This window comes from Capra hircus, chromosome 9 (genome assembly GCF_001704415.2).
Source record: "Capra hircus breed San Clemente chromosome 9, ASM170441v1, whole genome shotgun sequence".
Lineage (NCBI taxonomy): Eukaryota > Metazoa > Chordata > Mammalia > Artiodactyla > Bovidae > Capra > Capra hircus.
This window is the reverse complement of record NC_030816.1, coordinates 28,550,847-28,574,002: the sequence shown is the minus strand read 5'-3', so window position 1 is coordinate 28,574,002 and position 23,156 is coordinate 28,550,847. Positions and strand designations below refer to the sequence as shown.

Genomic DNA, 23,156 nt, shown 5'->3' with positions numbered 1-23,156 from the left:
CTTGAGATCTTGCCTGTGTGAAATGTAATCATGATTTGCAGTTTCTAATATGATTTACATTTCTCCCTGAAGTTATCTTTTAGTTTGCCAATTTGCTTCAGGGCAGAATAGCCCCCAAAGAGGTCAAGTGCAATGCAGTGGAGCTCTGTGACCTTGGCCAGGTTACTTAATAACCCTGAGCCCTTCTCTCTTCATCTGGAAAATAATGACAATGTGGGGACCTCCTGAGAGTGTTGTGACAAAAATGCAGACCTGTTGGATCTAAAGTACACCATCTATGGGAGTTCTAAATCGTCCACAGCTGCCTCTCTCTCGGTGATCTGGTGATAACACACAGCCTGATACACTTCAGACAGGGATGACCTCTTTATTGGTTTTTTTTAACCAGGGAAGTGAAACCATGCTGACTGAGTGCTTTTAGATGCTAGGCACTGGGCTCAGAGCTTTGCTTACATCGTGTCTTTGAATTCTCATAACCCTGAAGGCAAATATTTTAATCTCGGTTTTGCTGATGAGGCTCAGACAGGATAAGAAACCAGACCCCCATCACCCAGTGCATCAGTAACGGAGCTGGGATTTGAACTGAGGTCTGTCAGCACCCAGAGCTCAGGCTTCCTGTTGCCCCACACAAAACCACTGGTGTGAGAAGCCCTGGCCCCACAATACTGTGAACATTCTATTTTCTGTAGGAGAGAAAGTCCCTGCAGGCCTCCCTCTCAGAAAATTTTCCATTAAAACATTTTCAAAATCCTTGTTCTTTACATATCTATAGTTTTCTATTTATTTTATGTTATAGAGGGATGTTTAAAAAGAAAAAACGAACAAGCAGAAACAAGCCAGAACTCCAGAGTGCCTCGGAGTTTAAAGTTATGATTTCTTTACATGGTCTTTACTGAGTTTAATTTGATTTGATTAGAAGACGTGTAATTCTCATTAGAATCAGTTGGGTTGGGGGGACAAAGTGTAATGTAATTCCAGAGTTCATTAATTTTAGGGACGGGTAACGAACTCTCATCGGCAGTGTTCTAGTTGTAACCCCTTTTTCACGGCTCTTTCTCTTGTTCTGTTTTTCTGTTGCAGGCTCAAAAGCTGACTTGCAAGAAAAGAATACAGAAATAGAAGTAGATGAAGTATTTTGGAATACAAGGATTGTACCCATTTTGCATGACTTAGAAAAAGGTAAAAAAAAAAAAGAAGTCGCTTTAGATCGAAAATATCTCCAGTTATTTATATGTTCCCCATTGCCCTGATATTTTCAGTAATATTTGTCATTTCTGTGAACTTGTTCAGAAACAAGTAAAATCATCTATTTACCTAGTAGTGTATGTATTCAATATTACATGTAAACCTAATTTTAAAATTATACTTTAAATACCGCAAGAGAACCTACTTCTAAAAGTCCCTTTAGAATATAAATTACCACTGCTTCTGCCCAAGGAAATGCCAGTTCAAACTCTCTGGAGTGGTAGTTCATGAATGACAGTGCAAAATTAAAATAAATTTCAGTCCTCTGAAACGCTGGCCAAGTCTCACAGATCGACATCCTTGGCAGGTATGCCCATGGCTTTCTAGATCCAAGTGTATACAGTTGGCCCTCCATAGCTTCAGGCTGCACATCCACGGATTCAGCCAGCCATAAATGGAATTTTATTCTGTGTTGGTTTGAATTCGCAGATGTAGAACCTGCGGATGTGGGCGGCCAACTATACAGTACCATTTTATACACAGGGCTTGTGCATCCGTGGATTTTGGTATACTCAGGGGTCCTAGAACCAATACCCTGTGGCTCCTGAGGGAAGGCTGTATATCCAGTTTTCCAAAGGTTGAACATGGTTGTTGGGGATGCCACTAAGAGAGAGAAGTGGGCTTGGATGTGCCCCGCCCTTGAACTCTGGAACGCCCCGGCAGTGAAGGCCTGCAACCCATGGGCCTCTGCCAAGGTGACCTGTGGAAAGCTTGGCAGGGAAACGCCCCTGCTCCTGCTTTCTACCCCTTTGCTGCTCTTCAGGGATTCCACTTCTGAAGTTGAAACGGGCTCCTCTGGAGCTGCAGTCCTGGCCCACAGCACGCATGAGGCCCTCACTAGCAACTGTGGAACCAGTGTCCCTTGGATGAGCAAACCAGCATGGTAGCCACAGGAAGAAACCCTAGGAGAAGCAGGGTAAATGAGTCCTGGCCACCAGCCCACCAGGAAAGCTGTGCAAAAGACCTACTTCCTTGAAGGTTCGAATGGCCTCACCCATCCTGGGCTCTCTGGGGGTGCTTGGTGGTAAAGAGGAAAGCACCGCAGGGCAGGTGACTAGCAGCACAGAGGCCTGTCTTGGAGAAAGTCTTCAGCTGGAAGGATTTTAAGAGGGCTCTGTCACCACAAAGAAGATTGAGGAGTTTGGCATTCGAAATGTAGATGAATCTCCCTTCTCAGGGGATGACTAAACCCTGAAGAATGGTCTCTCTTCCACAGACAAATTGAAAAACAGCAAACGGTGGCAGTTTTGCCACAGGGTATTGGTTCTAGGACCCCTGAGAACACCAAGATCTGTGGATACGCAAGTCCTGTGTATAAAATGGTATTGTCAGAGAAGGCAATGGCACCCCACTCCAGTACTCTTGCCTGGAAAATCCCATGGACAGAGGAGCCTGGTAGGCTGCAGTCCATGAGGTCACTAAGAGTTGGACATGACTGAGCGACTTCACTTTCACTTTTCACTTTCATGCACTGGAGAAGGAAATGGCAACCCACTCCAGTGTTCTTGCCTGGAGAATCCCAGGGACGGAGGAGCCTGGTAGGAGGCCGTCTATGGGGTTGCACAGAGTTGGACACGACTGAAACGATTTAGCAGCAGCAGCCGGCCCTCCACGGGTTCTACATCTGCGAATTCAAACCAACACAGGTTACTTGACCCTTTGAGATTCCTTTTTGTTTCTCTCTCCTTTTTTTCCTTTTGTGACATAACTTCAGACTTACAGAAAAGTTGCAAGAATAGTGCAAAAAAATCCTGTATACTCTTCCCCCAGATTCCAAAAATACTAACATTTTACCATATTTGCCTTATAATTCTCTCTCCCCCTTCCTCCCTCTCTCCCTCTTGCTCTCTTTTTCTCTATACACCCCCTACTCAACACACACACATTTTTCCCATTTTTCGAACCATTTGAGAACAACTTGCCATTATGACACCCCGTATTCCTAAGTACCCTGGCAAGTAGTTTTAGAAGTAAGAGCATTCTATTACGTATCTGGAAATCACCATACAACACTATGCAAACCCAATTTAGATTTTGCCAGCTATCCTAATGATTTTGTTCATAGGAAAGGAAAATCCTGAGTACAGTCACTTGTCACGTCCCTTTCATGATCTTGATGCACTTGGGCACAGGCCAGTTATTGCGTAGACTGCCTCCACATACTGAGTTTGTCTGGTACTCTCTCACCATTTGATGGCGGTTAGGCACGTGGGCAGGCGTGTAGCCTGAGTGGTGCTGTGTCCTTCCTGGGTATATCATTATCAGGAGGCATGGGATGCTGAGTTGGTCCATTACTGGTGATGTGGACTTTGATCACTTGGGGAAGGTGGTGTCTGCATGATTTTTCAATGTAAAGTTACTATTTTTCCCTTTGTAATTAATAGTTCTCTTATGGGGAAAAGTTACAGTTACTGCAGAGTCTACCTTGCTTTCTATTACTCATCAAACTTTCACCCAGTAGCTTTAGTCCCTTGAGGATCTTGATTGCTTTTAGGTTCAAGCTGTCTTTTTGAGCCTACTTGGCAGATATAATAAACCAACCAGTAGAAAGAGGTATTTTGATTAGTAGTTTAAAATTTGACCCTGGTGCCTTCCTTTTTAATTTCTTTTAAGCTAAAACAGCTACTCTTGAGTAGAACCCAGCAGGCTGAAGAGTGTGTGGAGGGAAGTATTAGAAAAATACCTTGACGTCTACCCACTGCCACAGAGTAGCCTGCAGCCTGGAATTGGGGTTTGTGAAGAAACTGCCAGTAACAGAAGAATGAAACAACAACACAAAAGTATTTTTCTTACAATAGAACTCAGTTTTTTTCCTTTTATTTAAAGTTAGTCTCAGTCATTTCCCATCAATTCATTTTATTTAAGTGCTTAACTGAAAGGCATGGAAGGTTACTTAGCTATTGAGGTTTAAAATTTTTTCTTAGATGTTATTGTTGAAAAGAGCTAAAAATGGCCTGAGTCATTTCCTTCTGCAGGCGCACACTTCCTCTATGCGGGCTTTCAAGAGCACATTATGGTATTTATTTAAGATTGGTTTCCTACTTTTAAATTTTGTGACGAAATCTATCAGAGATAATATTTTGCAGCTGGACGTCTTATACCTTGGATCCTTGCATTTCCCCTCGTGTGTGCTGCTTTTCTTCCAAGTATGACTTTTGGTATGGCTACCACTTTCAAAAATTGTTTTCCTCAGAATTCTAATAAAATGAAGCGCTTCCCTGCTTCCTAACTAAAGTCTACTTTTTTATATATTATCTTCTTTGCTAATACTTGGGACTTCCCTGATAGCTCCGTTGGTAAAGAATCCGCCTGCAATCCCGGGGACCCTGGTACGATTCCTGGGTCGGGAAGATCCCCTGGAGAAGGGACAGGCTATCCACTCCAGTATTCTTGGGCTTCCCTTGTGGTTCAGCTCATAAAGAATCTGCCTGCAATGTGGGAGACCTGGGTTGGATTCCTGGGTTGGGAAGATCCCCTGCAGAAGAGAAAGACTACCCACTCCAGTACTCTGGCCTGGAAAATTCCATGGCCTTACTGTATAGTCCATGGGGTCACAAAGAGTCGGGCATGACCGAGCAACTTTCATTTAACTAAAGTTGCTAATACTCACCTCCAAATAATGGTGGACATGGTGACATTTTGAAATTTTGTTCCACTTGCGCCTTCTTTTCTCAGATAATGAGCGTTATTCTCGTAGGAAGATATTGATCATTGTTTTCATCACTAGGCATATTATTAATAGAAAGTGAATCTGCATTAAACTGTGTTACAGACTATCAATACAGTATTCTCCCTGTACTGTGCACCGTTGGTACAGAGATGTCTAAGGCACGGTTCCTACTCCGCGTATCCCTGGGCACTGGGCATGTAACACAGCATGCATTTGTTGTTGTTGTTCAGTTGCTAAGTCATATCTGACTCTTTGTGACCCCATGAATGATATAGCACATCAGGCTTCCCTATCCTTCACTATCTTCCAGAGTTTGCTCAGATTCATATCCATTGAATTGGTGATTCTATCTAACCATCTCATCCTCTGCTGCTCTCTTATCCTTTTGCCTTCAATCTTTCCCAGCCTCAGGATCTTTTCCAGTGAGTCAGCTCTTTGAATCAGGTGGCCAAAGTATTGGAATTTCAGCTTCAGCATCAGTCCTTCCAATGAATATCCAGGGTTGATTGCCTTTAGGATTGACTGATGTGATCTTGTAGTCTAAGGGACTCTCAAGAGTCTTCTCCAGTACCACAGTTCAAAAGCATCAATTCTTTGGTGTTCAGCCTTCTTTAGGGTCCAACTCTCACATCCATACATGACTACTGGAAAAACCAAACTTTGGCTGTATGGACCTTTGTCAACAAAATGATATCTCTGCTTTTAAATATGCTAAGTTTGTCATAGCTTTTCTTCCAAGGAGCAAGCATCTTTTAACTTCATGGCTATGATCACCATCTGCAGTGATTTGGGAGCCCAAGAAAATAAAATGTGTCACTGTTTCCACTTTTCCCCCATCTATTTTACATGAAGTGATGGGACCAGGTGCCATGATCTTAATTTTTTGAATGTTGAGTTTTCAGCCAGCTTTTTCACTCTCCTCTTTCACCTTCACCAAGATGCTCTTTAGGTCCTCTTTGCTTTCTGCCATTAGAGTGGTATCATTTGCATATCTGAGGTTGATGTTTCTCCCAGCAATCTTGATTCCAGCTTGTGATTCATCCAGTCAGGCATTTCACATGATTACTCTGCTTGTAAGTTAAATAAGCAGGGTGATAAATACAGCCTTGATGTACTCCTTTCCCAATTTTGAACCTGTCAGTTTTTCCATGTCCAGTTCTAACTGTTGCTTCTTGACCCACCTACAGGTTTCTCAGGAGATAGGTAAGGTGGTCTGATATTCCCATCTCTTTAATAATTTTCCACACAGTCAAAGGCTTTAGTGTAGTCAAAGAAGCAGAAGTAGAATTCCCTTGCTTTCTCTGTGATCCAACAAATGTTGGCAGTTTGATCTCTGGTTCTTCTGTCTTTTCTAAACCCATCTTGTACATCTGGAAGTTCTCGATTCACATACTGCTGAAGCCTAGCTTGAAGGATTTTGAGCATAACCTTACTAGCATGCAAAATGAACAGCATACATATATGTGTGAAAAATAGTATTTGTTGAATGTGGCATTGTATACCTTTTCTGGAGGAGCCAGAACATAAACAGGGCCTTGAAGGACCAAAATCAGTAGGGATGAAGGTAAGGAAAACATTCTGGGCCCTTGGAACTGTGTGACAGAGGGGTGAAGGTGGAGATGCAAAGCAGAAGCTTCCAGGGCCCTGAGCAGAGCCCTGGTGGGTAGCGGGCATCAGGAATAAAGGAGAGCCAGTGAAATCGGGAGTTCCCCTCCTCAATACACTCCCCGAAAGACTGTGTGTTCTAGATAAGCTAACTGATTAGTAAAGAAGTCAACATGGTAGGAAATGGAGCAACAAAATGGAAAAAAAAATCAGATAGATGGAAATGAAAAGAGGAAGCAAACAACATAGTTCAGGAATTGGAAGATGTTCAGGGAGGTAATTATGGGTTTTTGCATACCCTGTCTGTGTTTGACATACTCGAAAACTTGACCTCAGTGAGTAAGTTCTGCTTTACTCTCTTTGCCCCAACAGAAGAAAACATTGAAATGGTCTGTGCTGCTTGCACACAACTTCATCATGCTTTAGAGGAAGGAAACATGCTTGGAAATAAATTTAAGAGAAGAAGTGTTCTCCTGAAGACCCTGTATAAACTAGTTGATGTTGGCTCCGACTTGCTGAGCCTTAAACTTGCAAAAATTATTCTAGCAGTAAGTTTTTCTTTTCTCTGGTCTCATAGACTGTAGCATGTACAAGTTCTGTTAAATGCTTTGTTTGTAAAACATTACAAAGAAGATTAGAAATGCAATGTGTTCATTTAGAATCTTGAAAACAGAATTGAGGTGGTGAACTAACATCCCAGAATCTGATCAGAAAGTACCAAGGAAATAAGGCTGAGTACAGAGAAAATGTTCAAACAAATAATCGCTCACATGTGGATTGTGGCAATTTTTTTTTTTCTCTTAAAAATAGGCAAACACATTCAAAACAGAAACTCAAGTAACTTGACTGAAGATCAGTATCAGAGAGTGCAGACTGCGGTTTCTGCCCTATGGTTTCTGTTGGGTGCTTGGTGCTTCTGTCACATGGTTTAATAAATAACTTCAGATAACTTGGGCTGTGGACATAGTGGCCAGGTGCTTTATGAGGCCGCATGAAACAGAGAACCAGCTGCTCTGTGGTCATGGAAAGGTGGTCATAGAAAGCTTCTGTGAGGTGTTAGAGAAAAGGCCAGACACCAAATAAAACTGTCTCAAGCAAAATGATATCATTGTTTGAGTGCAGCCCTTTGTGGTCACAGCCATAAACAGTTGGAACCAAAAGATAAGACACAATTATTATAGAATGTTCTAAGAGAGTTGCTAAAACAAATGAATGAAGCTTTATTTACCTGGTTTCAGAAAAATAAAAGCTATTATGTTAAAACCCGTAATTCATATAATTTAAAATCTTAGAGTACACAGTGAATGTGAGCATTGGTACTTAGTGATGGCTTAGCGAGGGTGCCCACTGTTCCTTATTTCGAAGTCTTTCATAAAGTCCTTACATATTCTCTGCAGCTTTGGAGGGGGTGCATTCTTATTTAGCTGCCACCCTAAACTGTTCACCATCTTTGTAAAAACGGTGATATTATATGTGATGCAGAAAGCAACATTTCTTTGAAATAGTGATTTTAGTAGTAGGTTAATCCCCTCTCATTGGTGATAATTGATCAGTCAGCTTTAGTGAGAAAGAAAAGGCACAGGGAGGATGTACAGTCAGAAGTAATAAGTAGAGATGAAAAGGTGACTGCATGCCTGCCCAGTTTCTTCTCTGGCCCTTGATTTGGGGCCCCTCCTGGCCCAGGAGAGCCCCAGTGTGAGACTGGAAGGCTCTCTTGGTATAGCTGACCTGGGCAGGACCCAAGCAACCAGCTGCCCAGGGACTGCCTTGGTCTCATAAGGATCTGAGACATTGTGCTCTGTAGCAAGCCAAAAATAAATAGAGAAAGGAAAATGCCATGAATTTGTTAATACTCTGCAGAGAAAATATCATCTTGGTTATTAAAGGTGCCATTCAAATTAATTATATACATGGCACAATTTAACTACTTTAGGGCAAAAGGGTAAGTGATCTGCCAGGCAGTGAACAGATTCTGAATGAAACATGTTTAGATAAAGCCCTTTCTGTGACACTGACTGCCTTGCTGAATCAGGGGCAAGACTCCTCCAGGCTACGGTCCAGAGTGCAGAGGTGGGTAGGCTGTCCCTTCTGCTTGACTGTGGAACCTCAAGGTCAGGAACAACCTTCAAGGCCAACAAGTCCAACTTCCCATCTGCCACCAGAGTCTTCTATAATACTGTGGGCAAGGCATTGCTTCCCTTAGACCTTGGTGATGGGGTTCTATGTAAATTAAAAGACAGAAAAAGCTGTTGAAAGAAAAAAAATTGACAAAAAAGCTGAAGATAAATAGTACTAAAATTTTGTAATAGCCTCTTCTTTCTGCTAATATTGACTTTATCTACCAGTTGACTATTATAATTCAAACATTTAAAGTTATTTGTAGTTTTAAAAAATACAATGAGTATACTGTTAGTTCAGGTTTCTTGCATTTTTGGTTAAGTGGGACAGACAGCCAGCCAGCCAGCCAGACAGCCACTTTCATTTTAACTTTTGTATCAGAAAAGCTTACAAAAATGTATCTGTCTATTTTATGACATTTTTTTTTTAAGAGTACAGACATACATGCAATGTGTGAATGCAACTATATTCAGAAAAGGAAGACAATCTAGCGCCCTATACAAGGGGGAACAGAAAAGTCAGCAGTGATTATATATAGTGGCAGTGTTATGAGTGATTTTTAAACTTCCCTTTAATTTTCCAAATTTGCTTTAAATCAAGTAAACTACTGTGTTTAACATAAAAGTAAACTGCCCCACTGCAGGAACCCACTTGGCACCAGGGATTCTTGACACTGGGAATAAAATGAATAAAATAACCGCTGCCCTCCAGGCCGACCATGTGGCAGCAGAAACAGAGAGTAAACACTTGAAGTGCCAACGGGGCTGATGGCCACTGTGAGAAGAAAATAAAGCAGAGTAAAGGGAATGGCCCGCTTTGGGAGGAAGTGCTGTTTTACACAGAGTAGTCTACATTCCTCACATACAATGTTTTACTGTCTCAGAGTCATAATTTTACAGTTTCCAAAAGAGAAGGTATAGTAAAATGCTGTGAATGTAAACTAACCTTGCAGCAGCAGCAACCTTACAGCAGGCCTGGAAACGTTGGTTTGTTGGGATTTTTTTTTTTTAATGAAAACTCTGATACTAGGTGTTTTGGTTTATTTGTCCTCTGCCACTTTTTACTAAAAATGTAAGACTTGGGAGTGAGGTTAGTTGTATTCATTCATTTATTCAACAAATTTGATTGAATACATAGCACAGGGTACCTTCCACACACACAGTAATAAACCATGGTTTTGACCTCAAAGGCTCATAAGGTAGTGGAAGATTGCCAGCAGATTAAAGTATATTTCCAGATATAAAGGGCAATGTATTTCCCTTGATACAGATTTTTTTTCTCTCTAGTCACTTTTTTTTTTTTCTGGGTTTTTAAACAATTTAAAAATACTAATCATTAAAAAAAATGTTTTTTTAAAGTTTCCATTTCCTCTTTTCATCCTGCGAACAGAGGAAATTTCCATTCTGCCCGTGTGACAGTTAATGAGGCTTCCACAACAGAGCTTCTCAGACTTGAACGTGCACTCAATCCCCTGGCAAAGGTGTAAAAGGCACATTCTGGTTCAGTAGGGCTTCTGGGACCTGAGATCATGCATTTCTAATACATACTCAGCTGATACTGAGATGAGATGACATGACCCGTCTGAGGAGCAGACTCTGTGATTGTAAAATGAAACAAGGAAACCTAATCTGCAGGGTTAGCTATGAGATGTCATGAAAAGGGCCAGAGCAGGGGGGCAGGCAGATAATGGATAATGCTTCATGGACAGTACTCGCCTCTCCCTTCCTCTCCAGCTCAGGGCCAACCACACTTACCGTGGTATTTCCTACAGGGAACAGCTGGAGAAGGAAATGGCAACCCACTCCAGTATTGTTGCCTGGAGAATCCCATGAAAGAGGAGCCTGGTGGGCTACAGTCCATGGGGTCGCAAAGAGTTGGACACAACTTAGTGACTGAACAACAGGGAACAGCACAGTGCCTGGTAGACAACAAGAGCTCATTAATATTTGTGAATCAAACACCGAATGACAAATTCCATTATCTTTGTCTTTTTAACTAAGTGAAGACTCATTAGTAAACAATGTTGAAGATAATTTTAAGGATACTTTTTAATGATAAAATAATGAACCACATGTCATCGTTTTCATACAGATATGTTTGTTTGGATGACCTCATTCCTACAAACATATTTTACATTCTTGCAACGAAGGCGCACAGTATTTCCATCTTACAGTAGATTATAGATGTCTTTTTATGCATAGTGTTCAATTATACTTTTGTGACTGTTTAACATGAATTGTATTGATGTTCCAGTTTATTAAGCTGTTCCCAAATAGTGGACATTTAGGATTTTTAATTTTAATTTTTACTACTTTACGTAAGTATGCAGCTCATTTTCACCATTTGACTCAGTCCTCCTAGACTATTTTTTTAAGAGTGTACTTCCTTATTGCTTAATTTACTTGAATATTTTTCTGTGATTTAGAAGGTAATTTTAACCTTTGAATGTTACTTGTGATTATCTCAAAGCATTTCAGAAATAGGCTTAAATAATAAATACATATGTATTATCTAATCAAAAGTATTACTTTTTCATTTTATTTTATACAAATGATAAATAGAATTTTACTTTCCCACTTTCTTTTCTCTCCTTCACCTCCACGATGTGTTCTTTTCTAGGTTAGTTTAATCTGAAATTTTAGTATTCATCTTCCTTTATTTTGAAAAGTAGTTACTCCATTTAATTAAATTTATCAACATCAGCCCTTTCTTTTTCCTCAAATATTCTTTAAAAAGTAATAATTTCACATAGAAGCACAAGGCTTTATGAAATAAGAAATAAATGCTTATCATTAAAATGTGCTTACTCTAAATATCATTTATGTTGTATTTACTGTGAGTTAATTAGATACCATAGTTGGCAAATATGTGGCCAAAACTTTTGAAAGTTGATTTCTTTAGACCTTTTTATGTTTTAGACACACTCTTGCTGCACTTTCTAAATTAGATGTTCGTGTTGAAAAATTACAGCATGTCTTTATCTCCTTCTGTAATGGTAATGTGACTTCTTTCTCTGCAGCTTAAAGTGAGTGGAAAGAATCTTCTTAATGTTTGCAAACTTATATTTAAAATTAGCAGAAGTGAGAAGAATGATTCTCTGATTCGAAATGACAGCATTCTGGGTGAGTATTATTCAGTACTGCCATTGAGCAAATGTTACACTTGAATATGAATGAAAAGTTTGGAGAGCAAAGTTATAATTAATGGTAGCTGGAATATTTTACATTCTTATCATATGCAGAAGTTAGGTAATGCCTGTTTTTTCTCTGTCCTTCTCTGTGTTTTCCATGTTTCACTTAATATATCCTTTGGAGCCTAGGAGGATACCCTGCTATTTTTTTAAATGCCTGTAGTAACAATATGTAACTTTACAAAGTGTTTCCTATTTAAAAATTTATTTCCTGGTCTTGGATCTACTAAAAAATGTTTTGATATGGTAGGGATAATTAACTTGGAAGACATATATAACTGTTGTAGAAAATTGACATCAAAGTGTGTCAAATGTTTCAAATGTGTGGGTAGGTATTGTAATACATCCTAACTACCTAGCTAACAATATATAACTCTTTATATATCCTTAAATAATTAAGATACTTAAATAGTTACCTAAACAGAAATCGTTTATGGATTAGTACTGTTGATCTAAGGCAACAACATGGAAAATACTCTAAGTCCTTTGTTAAGGATAAATGATCTTTTTTTTAAATCCCAGCAGACAGGAACAAAGCCAGTACTGAAAAGAAATGTATAATGCTGAATCAGCTTGTTGAGAATAATAGATTAAAAATAAAGATTCTGACAGATAATCACACTGATTAAGAAAAATTAATGTGGGATAGGCATAATTAACCTTATCAGAGCTGCCTGGATTATCCTAAAAGCTACTACTTGTATGTTATTTGGATGGATGTTCTTAAGTTGTCTTAGGGAAGGGTGGATGTTTTATTTGAAGCATCCTTTTCTATGGTTGAGATATTTTTTAAAGTTCCTATCTTGATTAACTTCCTATTCATACAGCAGCCAGTATGTTCTTAAAGGTTTGTTGAAATTTAACTCTTAGATTACTTTAATTATTAGTTATTCTGTAATAAACTGTAACCAAAAATAAAGGTTAGCCAATGTTAATAAGAGGCTAGAAATGGCATTCAGTTAAAAGAACACTTTATTCACGTATTAATAATCCCATCTTTTGCTGTCATTAAAACTACAGAGATTTGTCTCATAAGCTTTCCTCTTTATGCCTTATGAGTAACTCTTAACAAACATTTGAACGTGGATCCTGGCTAACATTTTACAAATCGTATTTGATGTTCACATACAAGTGCTTTAATCTCTCTGTTTCCAGCGGTTCTACTCATACATTTGTAATAATTCATCTTTTTGACAGAATCATTATTGGAGGTCCTGAGAAGTGAAGACCTGCAAGCTAACACTGAAGCTCTCCTGTACTGCATGGGGACCATCAAATTCATTTCTGGAAATCCAGAATTTCTTCATGAAATGATCGGCAAAGGTGCTGTTGAGATATTGATGAATCTGATAAAGCAAGTAAATGAGAACACCAAGAAATCTGGGACATGTTTGCCTAATTCAGGCCACTTGTTAGTCCAAGTAAGTATTTTACTTGAAAGGTTTAGACTTGTAAAATTAGTTTACATGTTATCTAATATCACTTACATGCCAGGTGGGTGTAACAGGTGGCCTGTTACCGCAGCCAGGTGGGAGTGCTTGGCCTCGGGGATCAGGGCGGCAGTCCCAGCCCCACCTCCGCCCTGTGTGTGCCTGTTTCCTCTGGAAAGGCTATTCTGTGGCTTTTTACATGCAGTTGTCTCCGGCATGTGCACAACTATTGCTGCTACCCTGCAGAGAGAGCAGGCCTGAAGGATGAATACTTAGCACCTCTTCAACTGCATGTTATAATCAGAACTTTCACAGGCAGAGTTTGAACTTTTAGAGTTTCTTTTTTATAATTTTATTTATTTGTTGTTATTTTTGACTGCTCGGTCTTGGTTGCTGTGCGGGCTTTTCTCTCGTTGTGGCGTGTGGGGGCTACTCTTCATTGCAGAGGTCTCTCATGTTGCAGAACACGAGCTCTAGGGCAGGAGGGCTCAATAGTTGTGGTTCCAGGGCTCTAGAGCACAGGCTCTGTAGTTGCAGCGCACACACGGGCCTAGTTGCTCCGTGGCGTGTGGGATCCTCCCGAATCAGGAATGGAACCAATGTCTCCTACATTAGCGGGTGGATTCTTTACCGCTGAGCTGCCAGGGGAGCCCCTAACTCTTGAGAGTTTTGAAGCCAGGTCTAGGCTGGAGATTGCTCACTGGTAGCTCCTGTCATGCATCTTTTATCTGCAATAAAGATCAGAAGTTAATGACACTGAGTGGACAGCTGTTGAGGGGATACGTAGATGAAACATAGGCCAGAGACTACAGGAATGATGGTAGCAAAGCCAGATCCATTTAGAATGACCAGGGCAGGAAGAAAAAAATGTGTATGTGTTACAGTTTTATTACTTCTGTAGCAGATTAAATCTCATAGTCGAATTACTTTCATTGGAGCTGCTTCAGGTCTCCATTCTTTAGATGAGACTGTACTCTTTAATAACATTTGAATATCAGTTAATAGTATCTTTGATGTAATAATTTATGAGGCTTGAAATGTCCTTGTCAATTAATAGGGATTGATCAAGGACTGAGTGCTTGAAGCCTTCAGGAAGGCATGTTAAAAGTTAGTTTTATCTCCTGCCTTTAAGATGTTATTAATTTTGGACTTTGTGGTCTGTCTCCATTTTGAAAGACTGTGAAAACCTCCTTATGTTATGAATGATTAAATATTCTACTGGATGTGCCATCTTTTGGCTAGGAAGACTTAAATAAGAAACATTTTCATACTGACAGTGTTATTGCATTATTCAAACTTTCCCTCAATGAAAATAGTTATTTTGGTTATATAACTATGTTTCTTGTTAAAGTGCAAAAAGTAAGAGTGCAAAAATCACCTGAATTATTTTCACCCCAAACTAATGTACCTCCAACTCTTAGTAACCACTCTTCCATGCATTTTACATGCATATGTATTATATATACTTACATATGTATAGTTTTTGCTTTTGATCATGAACTTCATTCTAACAGTTGCTTTTGCTTAATTTGCATCACCCTCTTTCCTCCTCGTTTCTCCTCCCAGTCCACACGACACAGCTGCTCAGCGCCTTTTAATACACCCATAGGTTTTCAAAAATGGAATATGCTATTCATGTCTCTTTTTTCATTTAACAATACATAGTAAAAACTCTGTAGACTTACTTTCTTTTTATTGGCAGCATAATATCCTGTGGTGAAAATATACCTCAAATTTTCAAGCATTCTTCTCTTGAGGTACTCTGCTTTTAATTTTTCCATAAAAGCTTCTAGAATTCTTGTTTTGTTTTAGGAAGCTCTTTCATAAGTATATAGTTGTCCCTCAGTAGCTGCAGAGGACTGAATCCAGGACCTGCTCCAGATACCAAAGTCTACAGGTGGTCAGGTTGCATACTTGGTCCTTGTATGCGTGGATACAGTGTACCATCTATGGTTGACTGACTCTGCAAATGTGAAATATACGAGGGCAGCTGTATATATGTACATACATTTATATATAATTTATAAATTTAGAAATAAGTGTAGAAATGTATTTATATATAGTCATTGTTGCTCAGTCACTAAATTGTATCTGACTCTTTGTGACCCCATGGACTGCAGCACGCAGGCTTCCTGTATCTCCCAGAGTCTTCTCACGTTCATGTCCATGGAGTCTGATGATGCTATCTATTTCCCAGAGTTTGCTCACTGCTCTTTAGTTCCTCTTCATTTTCTGCCATTAGAGTGGTATCATCTGTATATCTGAGGTTATTGATATTTCTCCCAGAAACCTTGATTCCAGCATGTGAGTCATCCAGCCCAGCATTCTACAGGATGTATTCTGCATAGAAGTTAAATAAGCAGGATGACAATATACAGCCATGTTGTACTCCTTTCCCAACTTTGAACCAGTCTGTTGTTCTGTGTCTAGTTCTAAACATTGCTTCTTGACCTGTATACAGGCTTCTCAGGAGACAGGTAAGGTGGCTTGGTAGTCCTGTTTCTTTAAGAATTTGCTGGAGTTTGTTGTGATCCACACAGTTAGTGGCTTTAGTATAGTCAATGAAACAAAAGTAGTTATTTTTCTGAAACTCCGTTGCTTTCTCCATGATCCAGTTAATGTTGGCAATTTGATTTCTGGTTCCTCTGCCTTTTCTAAACCCAGCTGGTACATCTAGAAGTTCTTGGTTCATATACTGCTGAAGCCTAACTTGAAGCATTTTGAGCACGACCTTGCTAGCATGTGGAAAGTGTGCAATCGTACAATAGTTTGAACATTCTTTGGCCTTGCCCTTCTTTGGGATTGGAATGAAAACTGACCTTTTCCAGTCCTGTGGCCACTGCTGAGTTTTCAGAATTTGTTGGCATATTGAGTGCAGTACTTGAAGAACATCATTTTTTAGGATTTGAAATCACTGAACTAGAATTCTATCACCTCCACTAGTTTTATTCATAGTAATGCTTCTTAAGGCCCACTTGACTTCAAACTTCAGGATGTCTGGCTTTAGGTGAGTGACCACTCCATTGTGGTTATCCAAGTCATCAATACCTTTCTTGTGTAGTTCTTCTCTATATTCTTGCCACCTCTTCTTAATCTCTTCTGCTTCTGTTAGGTCCTTACCGTTTCTGTCCTTTATCATGCCCATCTTTGCATGAAATGTTCCCTTGATATCTCCAATTTTCTTGAAGAGATCTCTAGTCTTTCCCATTCTGTTGTTTCCCTCTATTTCTTTGCATTGTTCATTTAAGAAGGCCTTCTTTTCTCTCCTTGCTGTTCTTTAGAATTCTACATTCAGTTGGGTATATCTTTTTCTTTCTTCCTTGTCTTTCACTTCTCTTCTTTCCAAAGCTATTTGTAAGGCCTCCTCAGACAACCACTTTGCCTTCTTGCACTTCTTTCTCTTGGGGATGGTCTTTGTCACTGGCTTCTGTACAATGTTATGAACCTCCATTCATAGTTCTTCAGGCACTCTGTCTACCAGATCTAATCCCTTGAATCTATTCACCTCCATTGAATAAGGGATTTGATTTAGGTCATACCTGAATGGTCTAGTGGTTTCCCCTGCTTTCTTCAATTTAAGCCTGAATTTTGCAATAAGGAGTTCATGATCTGAGCCATAGTCAGCTTCAGATCTTGATTTTACTGACTGTATAGAGCTTCTCCATCTTTGGCTGCAAGAAATATAATCATTCTGATTTCAGTATTGACCATCTGGTGATGTTCATGTGTAGAGTCATCTCTTGTGTTGGTGGAAGAGGCTGTTTGCTATGAACAGTGTGTTTTCTTGTCAAAACTCTGTTAGCCTTTGCCCCGCTTCATTTTGTACTCTAAGGCCAAATTTGCCAATTACTCCAGGTATCTCTTGACTTTCTACTTTTGCATTCCAATCCCCTATGATGAAAAGGACATCTTGTTTTTGGTATTCTAGAAAGTGTTGTAGGTCTTCATAGAACCAGTCAACTTCAGCCTCAGTGGTCGGGACCATAGACTTGGATTACTGTCAGTTCAGTTCAGTCGCTCAGTCGAGTCCGATTCTTTGCAACCCCATGAACTGCAGCACGCCAGGCCTCCCTGTCCATCACCATCTCCCAGAGTTCACTCAGACTCACGTCCATCGAGTCCATGATGCCATCCAGCCATCTCATCCTTGGTCATCCCCTTCTCCTCCTGCCACCAATCCCTCCCAGCATCAGAGTCTTTTCCAGTGAGTCAACTCTTTGCATGAGGTGGCCAAAGTACTGGAGCTTCAGCTTTAGCATCATTCCCTCCAAAGAAATCCCAGGGCTGATCTCCTTCAGAATGGACTGGTTGGATCTCCTTGCAGTCCAAGGGACTCTCAAGAGTCTTCTCCAACACCACAGTTCAAAACCATCAATTCTTCGGTGCTCAGCTTTCTTCACAGTCCAACTCTCACATCCGTACATGACCACAGGAAAAACCATAGCCTTGACTAGACGGACCTTAGTCGGCAAATGTCTCTGCTTTTGAATATGCTATCTAGGTTGGTCATAACTTTCCTTCCAAGGAGTAAGCTTCTTTTAATTTCATGGCCGTAGTCACCATCTGCAGTGATTTTGGAGCCCAGAAAAATAAAGTCTGACACTATTTCCACTGTTTCCCCATCTACTTCCCATGAAGTGATGGGGCGGAGGCCATGATCTTCGTTTTCTAAATGTGGAGCTTTAAGCCAACTTTTTCGCTCTCCTCTTTCACTTTCATCAAGAGGCTTTTTAGTTCCTCTTCACTTTCTGCCATAAGGGTGGTGTCATCTGCATATCTGAGGTTATGGATATTTCTCCCGGCAATCTTGATTCCAGCTTGTGTTTCTTCCAGTCCAGTGTTTCTCATGATGTACTCTGCATAGAAGTTAAATAAGCAGGATGACAGTATACAGCCTGACGTACTCCTTTTCCTGTTTGGAACCAGTCTGTTGTTCCATGTCGAGTTCTAACTGTTGCTTCCTGACCTGCATACAGATTTCTCAAGAGGCAGGTTAGGTGCTCTGGTATTCCCATCTCTTTCAGAATTTTCCAGTTTCTTGTGATCCACACAGTCAAAGGCTTTGACAGTCAATAAAGCAGAAATAGATGTTTTTCTGGAACTCTCTTGCTTTTTCCATGATCCAGCGGATGTTGGCAATTTGGTCTCTGGTTCCTTTGCCTTTTCTAAAACCAGCTTGAACATCAGGGAGTTCATGGTTCACGTATTGCTAAAGCCTGGCTTGGAGAATTTTGAGCATTACTTTACTAGCATGTGAGATGAGTGCAATCGTGTGGTAGTTTGAGCATTCTTTGGCATTGCCTTTCTTTGGGATTGGAATGAAAACTGACCTTTTCCAGTCCTGTGGCCACTGCTGAGTTTTCCAAATTTGCTGGTGTATTGAGTGCAGCACTTTCACAGCATCATCTTTCAGGATTTGAAACAGCTCAACTGGAATTCCATCACCTCCACTAGCTTTGTTTGTAGTGCTTCTTTCTAAAGCCCACTTGACTTCACATTCCAAGATGTCTGGCTCTAGATTAGTGATCACATCATGATTATCTGGATCATGAAGATCTTTTTTGTACAGTTCTTCCGTGTATTCTTTTTTTGTGTGTGTGGTTTTTTTTTTTTTAAATTTTAAAATCTTTAATTCTTACATGCGTTCCCAAACATGAACCCCCCTCCCACCTCCCTCCCCATAACATCTCTGTGGGTCATCCCCATGCTCCAGCCCCAAGCATGCTGTATCCTGCATCAGACATAGACTGGCAATTCAATTCTTACATGATAGTATACATGTTAGAATGCCATTCTCCCAAATCATCCCACCCTCTCCCTCTCCCTCTGAGTCCAAAAGTCTGTTATACACATCTGTGTCTTTTTTCCTGTCTTGCATACAGGGTCGTCATCTTGCCACCTCTTCTTAATATCTTCTGCTTCTGTTAGGTCCATACCATTTCTGTCCTTTATCGAGCCCATCTTCGCATGAAATGTTCCCTTGGGATCTCTAATTTTCCTGAAGAGATCTCTAGTCGTTCCCATTCTGTTTTTTCCTCTATTTCTTTGCATTGATCATTGAAGAAGGCTTTCTTATCTCTTCTTGGTATTCTTTGGAACTCTGCATTCAGATGCTTATATCTTTCCTTTTCTCCTTTGCTTTTTGCCTCTCTTCTTTTCATAGCTATTTGTAAGGCCTCCCCAGACAGCCATTTTGCTTTTTTGCATTTCTTTTCCATGGGGATGGTCTTGATCCCTGTCTCCTGTACAGTGTCATGAACCTCATTCCATAGTTCATCAGGCACTCTATCAGACCTAGGCACTTTAATCTATTTCTCACTTCCACTGTATAATCATAAGGGATTTGATTTAGGTCATACCTGAATGGTCTAGCGGTTTTCCCTACTTTCTTCAATTTGAGTCTGAATTTAGTAATTGGGAGTTCATGATCTGAGCCACAGTCAGCTCCTGGTCTTGTTTTTGTTGACTGTATAGAGCTTCTCCATCTTTGGCTGCAAAGAATATAATCAGTCTGATTTTGGTGTTGACCATCTGGTGATGTCCCTGTGTAGAGTCTTCTGTTGTGTTGTTGGAAGAGGGTGTTTGCTATGACCAGTGCATTTTCTTGGCAAAACTCTATTAGTCTTTGCCCTGCTTCATTCCGCATTCCAAGGCCAAATTTGCCTGTTACTCCAGGTGTTTCTTGACTTCCTACTTTTGCATTCCAGTCCCCTGTAATGAAAAGGACATCTTTTGGGGGTGTTAGTTCTAAAAGATCTTGTAGGTCTTCATAGAACTGTTCAACTTCAGCTTCTTCAGCGTTACTGGTTGGGGCATAGACTTGGATAACTGTGACATTGAATGGTTTGCCTTGGAGACGAACAGAGATCATTCTGTCATTTTTGAGATTGCATCCAAGTACTGCATTTCAGACTCTTTTGTTGACCATAATGGCTACTCCATTTCTTCTGAGGGATTCCTGCCCACAGTAGTAGATATAATGGTCATCTGAGTTAAATTCACCCATTCCAGTCCATTTTAGTTCACTGATTCCTAGAATGTCAACGTTCACCCTTGCCATGTCTTGTTTGACCACTTCCAATTTGCCTTGATTCATGGATCTGACATTCCAGGTTCCTACGCAATATTGCTCTTTACAGCATTGGATCTTGCTTCTATCACCAGTCACATCCACAACTGGGTATTGTTTTTGCTTTGGCTTCATCCCTTCATTCTTTCTGGAGTTATTCTTCCACTGATCTCCAGTAGCATATTGGGCACCTAATGACCTGGGGAGTTCCACTTTTGGTATCCTATCATTTTGCCTTTTCATACTGTTCACGGGCTTCTCAAGGCAAGAATACTGAAGTGGCTTGCCATTCCCTTCTGTAATGTATAATAAAAATATACAAATAAAATCAGTTGGTATAAAGGAGAATTGGCTTCCCAGGTGGTGCTAGTGGTAAAAAAACAAACAAACAAACAAAAAAACCTGCCTGCCAAGGCAGGAGACATAAGAGATGTGGTTCGATCCCTGGGTGGGGAGGATCCCCTGGAGGAGGAAATGGCAACCCACTCCAGTATTCTTGCCTGGAGAATCCCATGGACAGAGGAGCCTGGGGGACAGTGGTCCGTAGGATTGCAGAGTCGAACACAACTGAAGTGACTAAGCACACACACATACCTGTGACCCAGAATACTTCAGCTCCAGAGCTAGGACCCCTGGCAGGCCAGTCAGGGCGGTGCACGTCTCCCCACGTTCCTCTCCTCTCCCTCTTCACTTGCTTCGGCCTCCTCAAGTGCAAACTGACTCACTAGGACAGATGCCCCTTTCTCTTCCAGCCATCCGTGCATCCCTCCAGGTGGGAATGCAGCCCTCTAGGGAGAAGTGACTCTGTCCACACTGCCACCCAGCCCTCACCAGGCACTGTCTCCACAGTCTTCCTCTCCAGCTGCCTGGCATCTGGCGTGGGGGTGTGGGGACTACACAGCCCGAGGCCTCTCCCTGGAGCCTAGTCAGCACTCACATCCCTGTCCAGCAGGAGGAAGTGGGCCCGTTATTGCCACCACCTGAGAACGTGCTCCTCCCGTGGAGCATGCGTGTCCCTGGGCACTGCCGTTACGTGTGTGTGTTTGCAAATGTTGGGGAAGGGAGATATCGTTTTAGGCCATTTCATTTGCAGAATTTTCTGGACTGGGCATTCCCTTGTGTTTAATTAAGACAAAGAAAAGCTGTTTTGTATCATCTGGATGAGAAAATGTAAGCAACTTGACGTCACTATAAGAACAGATGAAAATCTCTAGTGAGTGTGTCACACTGCCTGGCCTTTTATTAGCTCACTTCTGTGCATATTCAACCAAACAGATCTGGCCACAGGTAGCATTGTTTGGTTACACTAGCTTTTAGAACTGGTAGCTGTAGCTCATGAGATATTTTTTGAAAGCAACTTTGTTCAACTGAAAAAGTAAATAAATAACCTGTGTCTGTACTAATGGAGTAATATCTGTAAACCAGAGAGAACACGCAAGGCAAAAAGGTAAAGGCAGGATGTCCTCTCCTTTATGATTTTCAGCCTGAAAACCTCAGTAGCTTTGGCTCTTGCTGTAAAGCTTCATGTGTTCCACCCAGCACAGTGCTGGGGGCCTTGCCCTTGCGCAGCCCTGTTGCAGGCCACTGAATGAGTAGAAAGCACCAAAGCTGGACTCTGAGGGCCGTGTAGGATGTAGGAAACCGGTACCAAGCGAAAGGGACAAGGTGTGTTTGGGGCTCCTGAAGAGGTGGTCTGTCCAGAGCAGAGTGGTGTGAGGGAGGCCTGGGAGGTGAGATTCCAAGGCTGTGGTCACGGGCCTCGAATATCAGGCTGCCGAGTGTGGATCTGGAGTAACACAGAGCAGGAGGTCTGTGCGTGGGAAGGAGATGAGATCAGAGCAGCAGAAAGAAACGAGACAGTAAATGGATAAAGGCCAAAAAACTGAAATGTGATGGGAGGGGAGTGTATCAGGGGTACGGTCAGATGGGTGGATTCAGATCTCACACACAGCAGCCCCAAATAAGAGACGCTGCTGTAGTTATTAGACTTTAGACTGATTATAAAGGAGCTAAAGGAGTGAGATCCAGAAGTGGATGTGAAAGGGATAAAAAAAGCTCCTCCACAGCATAGGGGCTAATGATGCTTAGAGGAAATTACTGAAGTGTTGAGATTTTTTAAAAAGTTTTCTTTGTGTTATTTCTTACATATATGTATACACATATGTATATGTTTATCACTGCACACCTGACATTGAGACATTGACCTCACAAGTGTTTGTGCAGTGGCTGCTGTGTGTCAGGTATATTCTGGGTGGTGAAGAAAATACCAGTAAGGGCCTGCGTTTTGGTGATCCCTGTGTCCAGATAGTAGTATTCTGATGCCCTATTCTTCTACAAAACTCTGAACTGAACCCATGTGTTCAGTTCAAACTGTCAGATGCTTGATGTTAGTAGCATTTTGAGAAGGTTGAGAGAATGATTGTTGATATTCAAAGGGGCCAGCACCACTTTCCACCAAGTGAAAGTATTAACACTCCCAGACTGGCAAAACAAGAGACAAGAGTTTGTCTGAAAAATCATAAGCATAAAGAAAGTTAATCTGTGCGTGATCACTAAATTCCAGAATGCTAGACTTTTGAGAGAGCTCCTTAAAACTTGGAAAAAGAGAAATACAGACCGGCTGAAAGGTTAGCCCCACCTAGATTCCAGCAGCAAATTACATCACCTAAGGAGGTGGCGCAGATGAAATAGGGGTTTGATGTTAATCTCAGAGGGTTATCAGAAGATGTTATGGTTCATTTCTGACTGGTGTGTGTTCATCGCTCAGTCATGTCAGACTCTTTGTGACCCCATGGACTGTAGCCCACCAGGCTCCTCTGTCCATGGGAT

The 23,156-nt window shown here is 41.0% G+C and overlaps 1 protein-coding gene across 3 annotated transcripts in view; it reads left to right on the top strand.

Moving 5' to 3' along the window:
- The window catches only part of ARMC2 (armadillo repeat containing 2), a 160,081-nt gene that overhangs the window by 73,049 nt on the left and 63,876 nt on the right, over positions 1–23,156 (top strand). For all 3 annotated transcript variants that reach the window (XM_013966445.2, XM_018053095.1, XM_018053096.1), the window contains 4 exons: positions 1,081–1,179; positions 6,893–7,068; positions 11,658–11,760; positions 13,026–13,249. In XM_013966445.2, the coding sequence (XP_013821899.2) occupies positions 1,081–1,179; positions 6,893–7,068; positions 11,658–11,760; positions 13,026–13,249 (602 nt within the window). The remainder of the gene's footprint in view (positions 1–1,080; positions 1,180–6,892; positions 7,069–11,657; positions 11,761–13,025; positions 13,250–23,156) is intronic.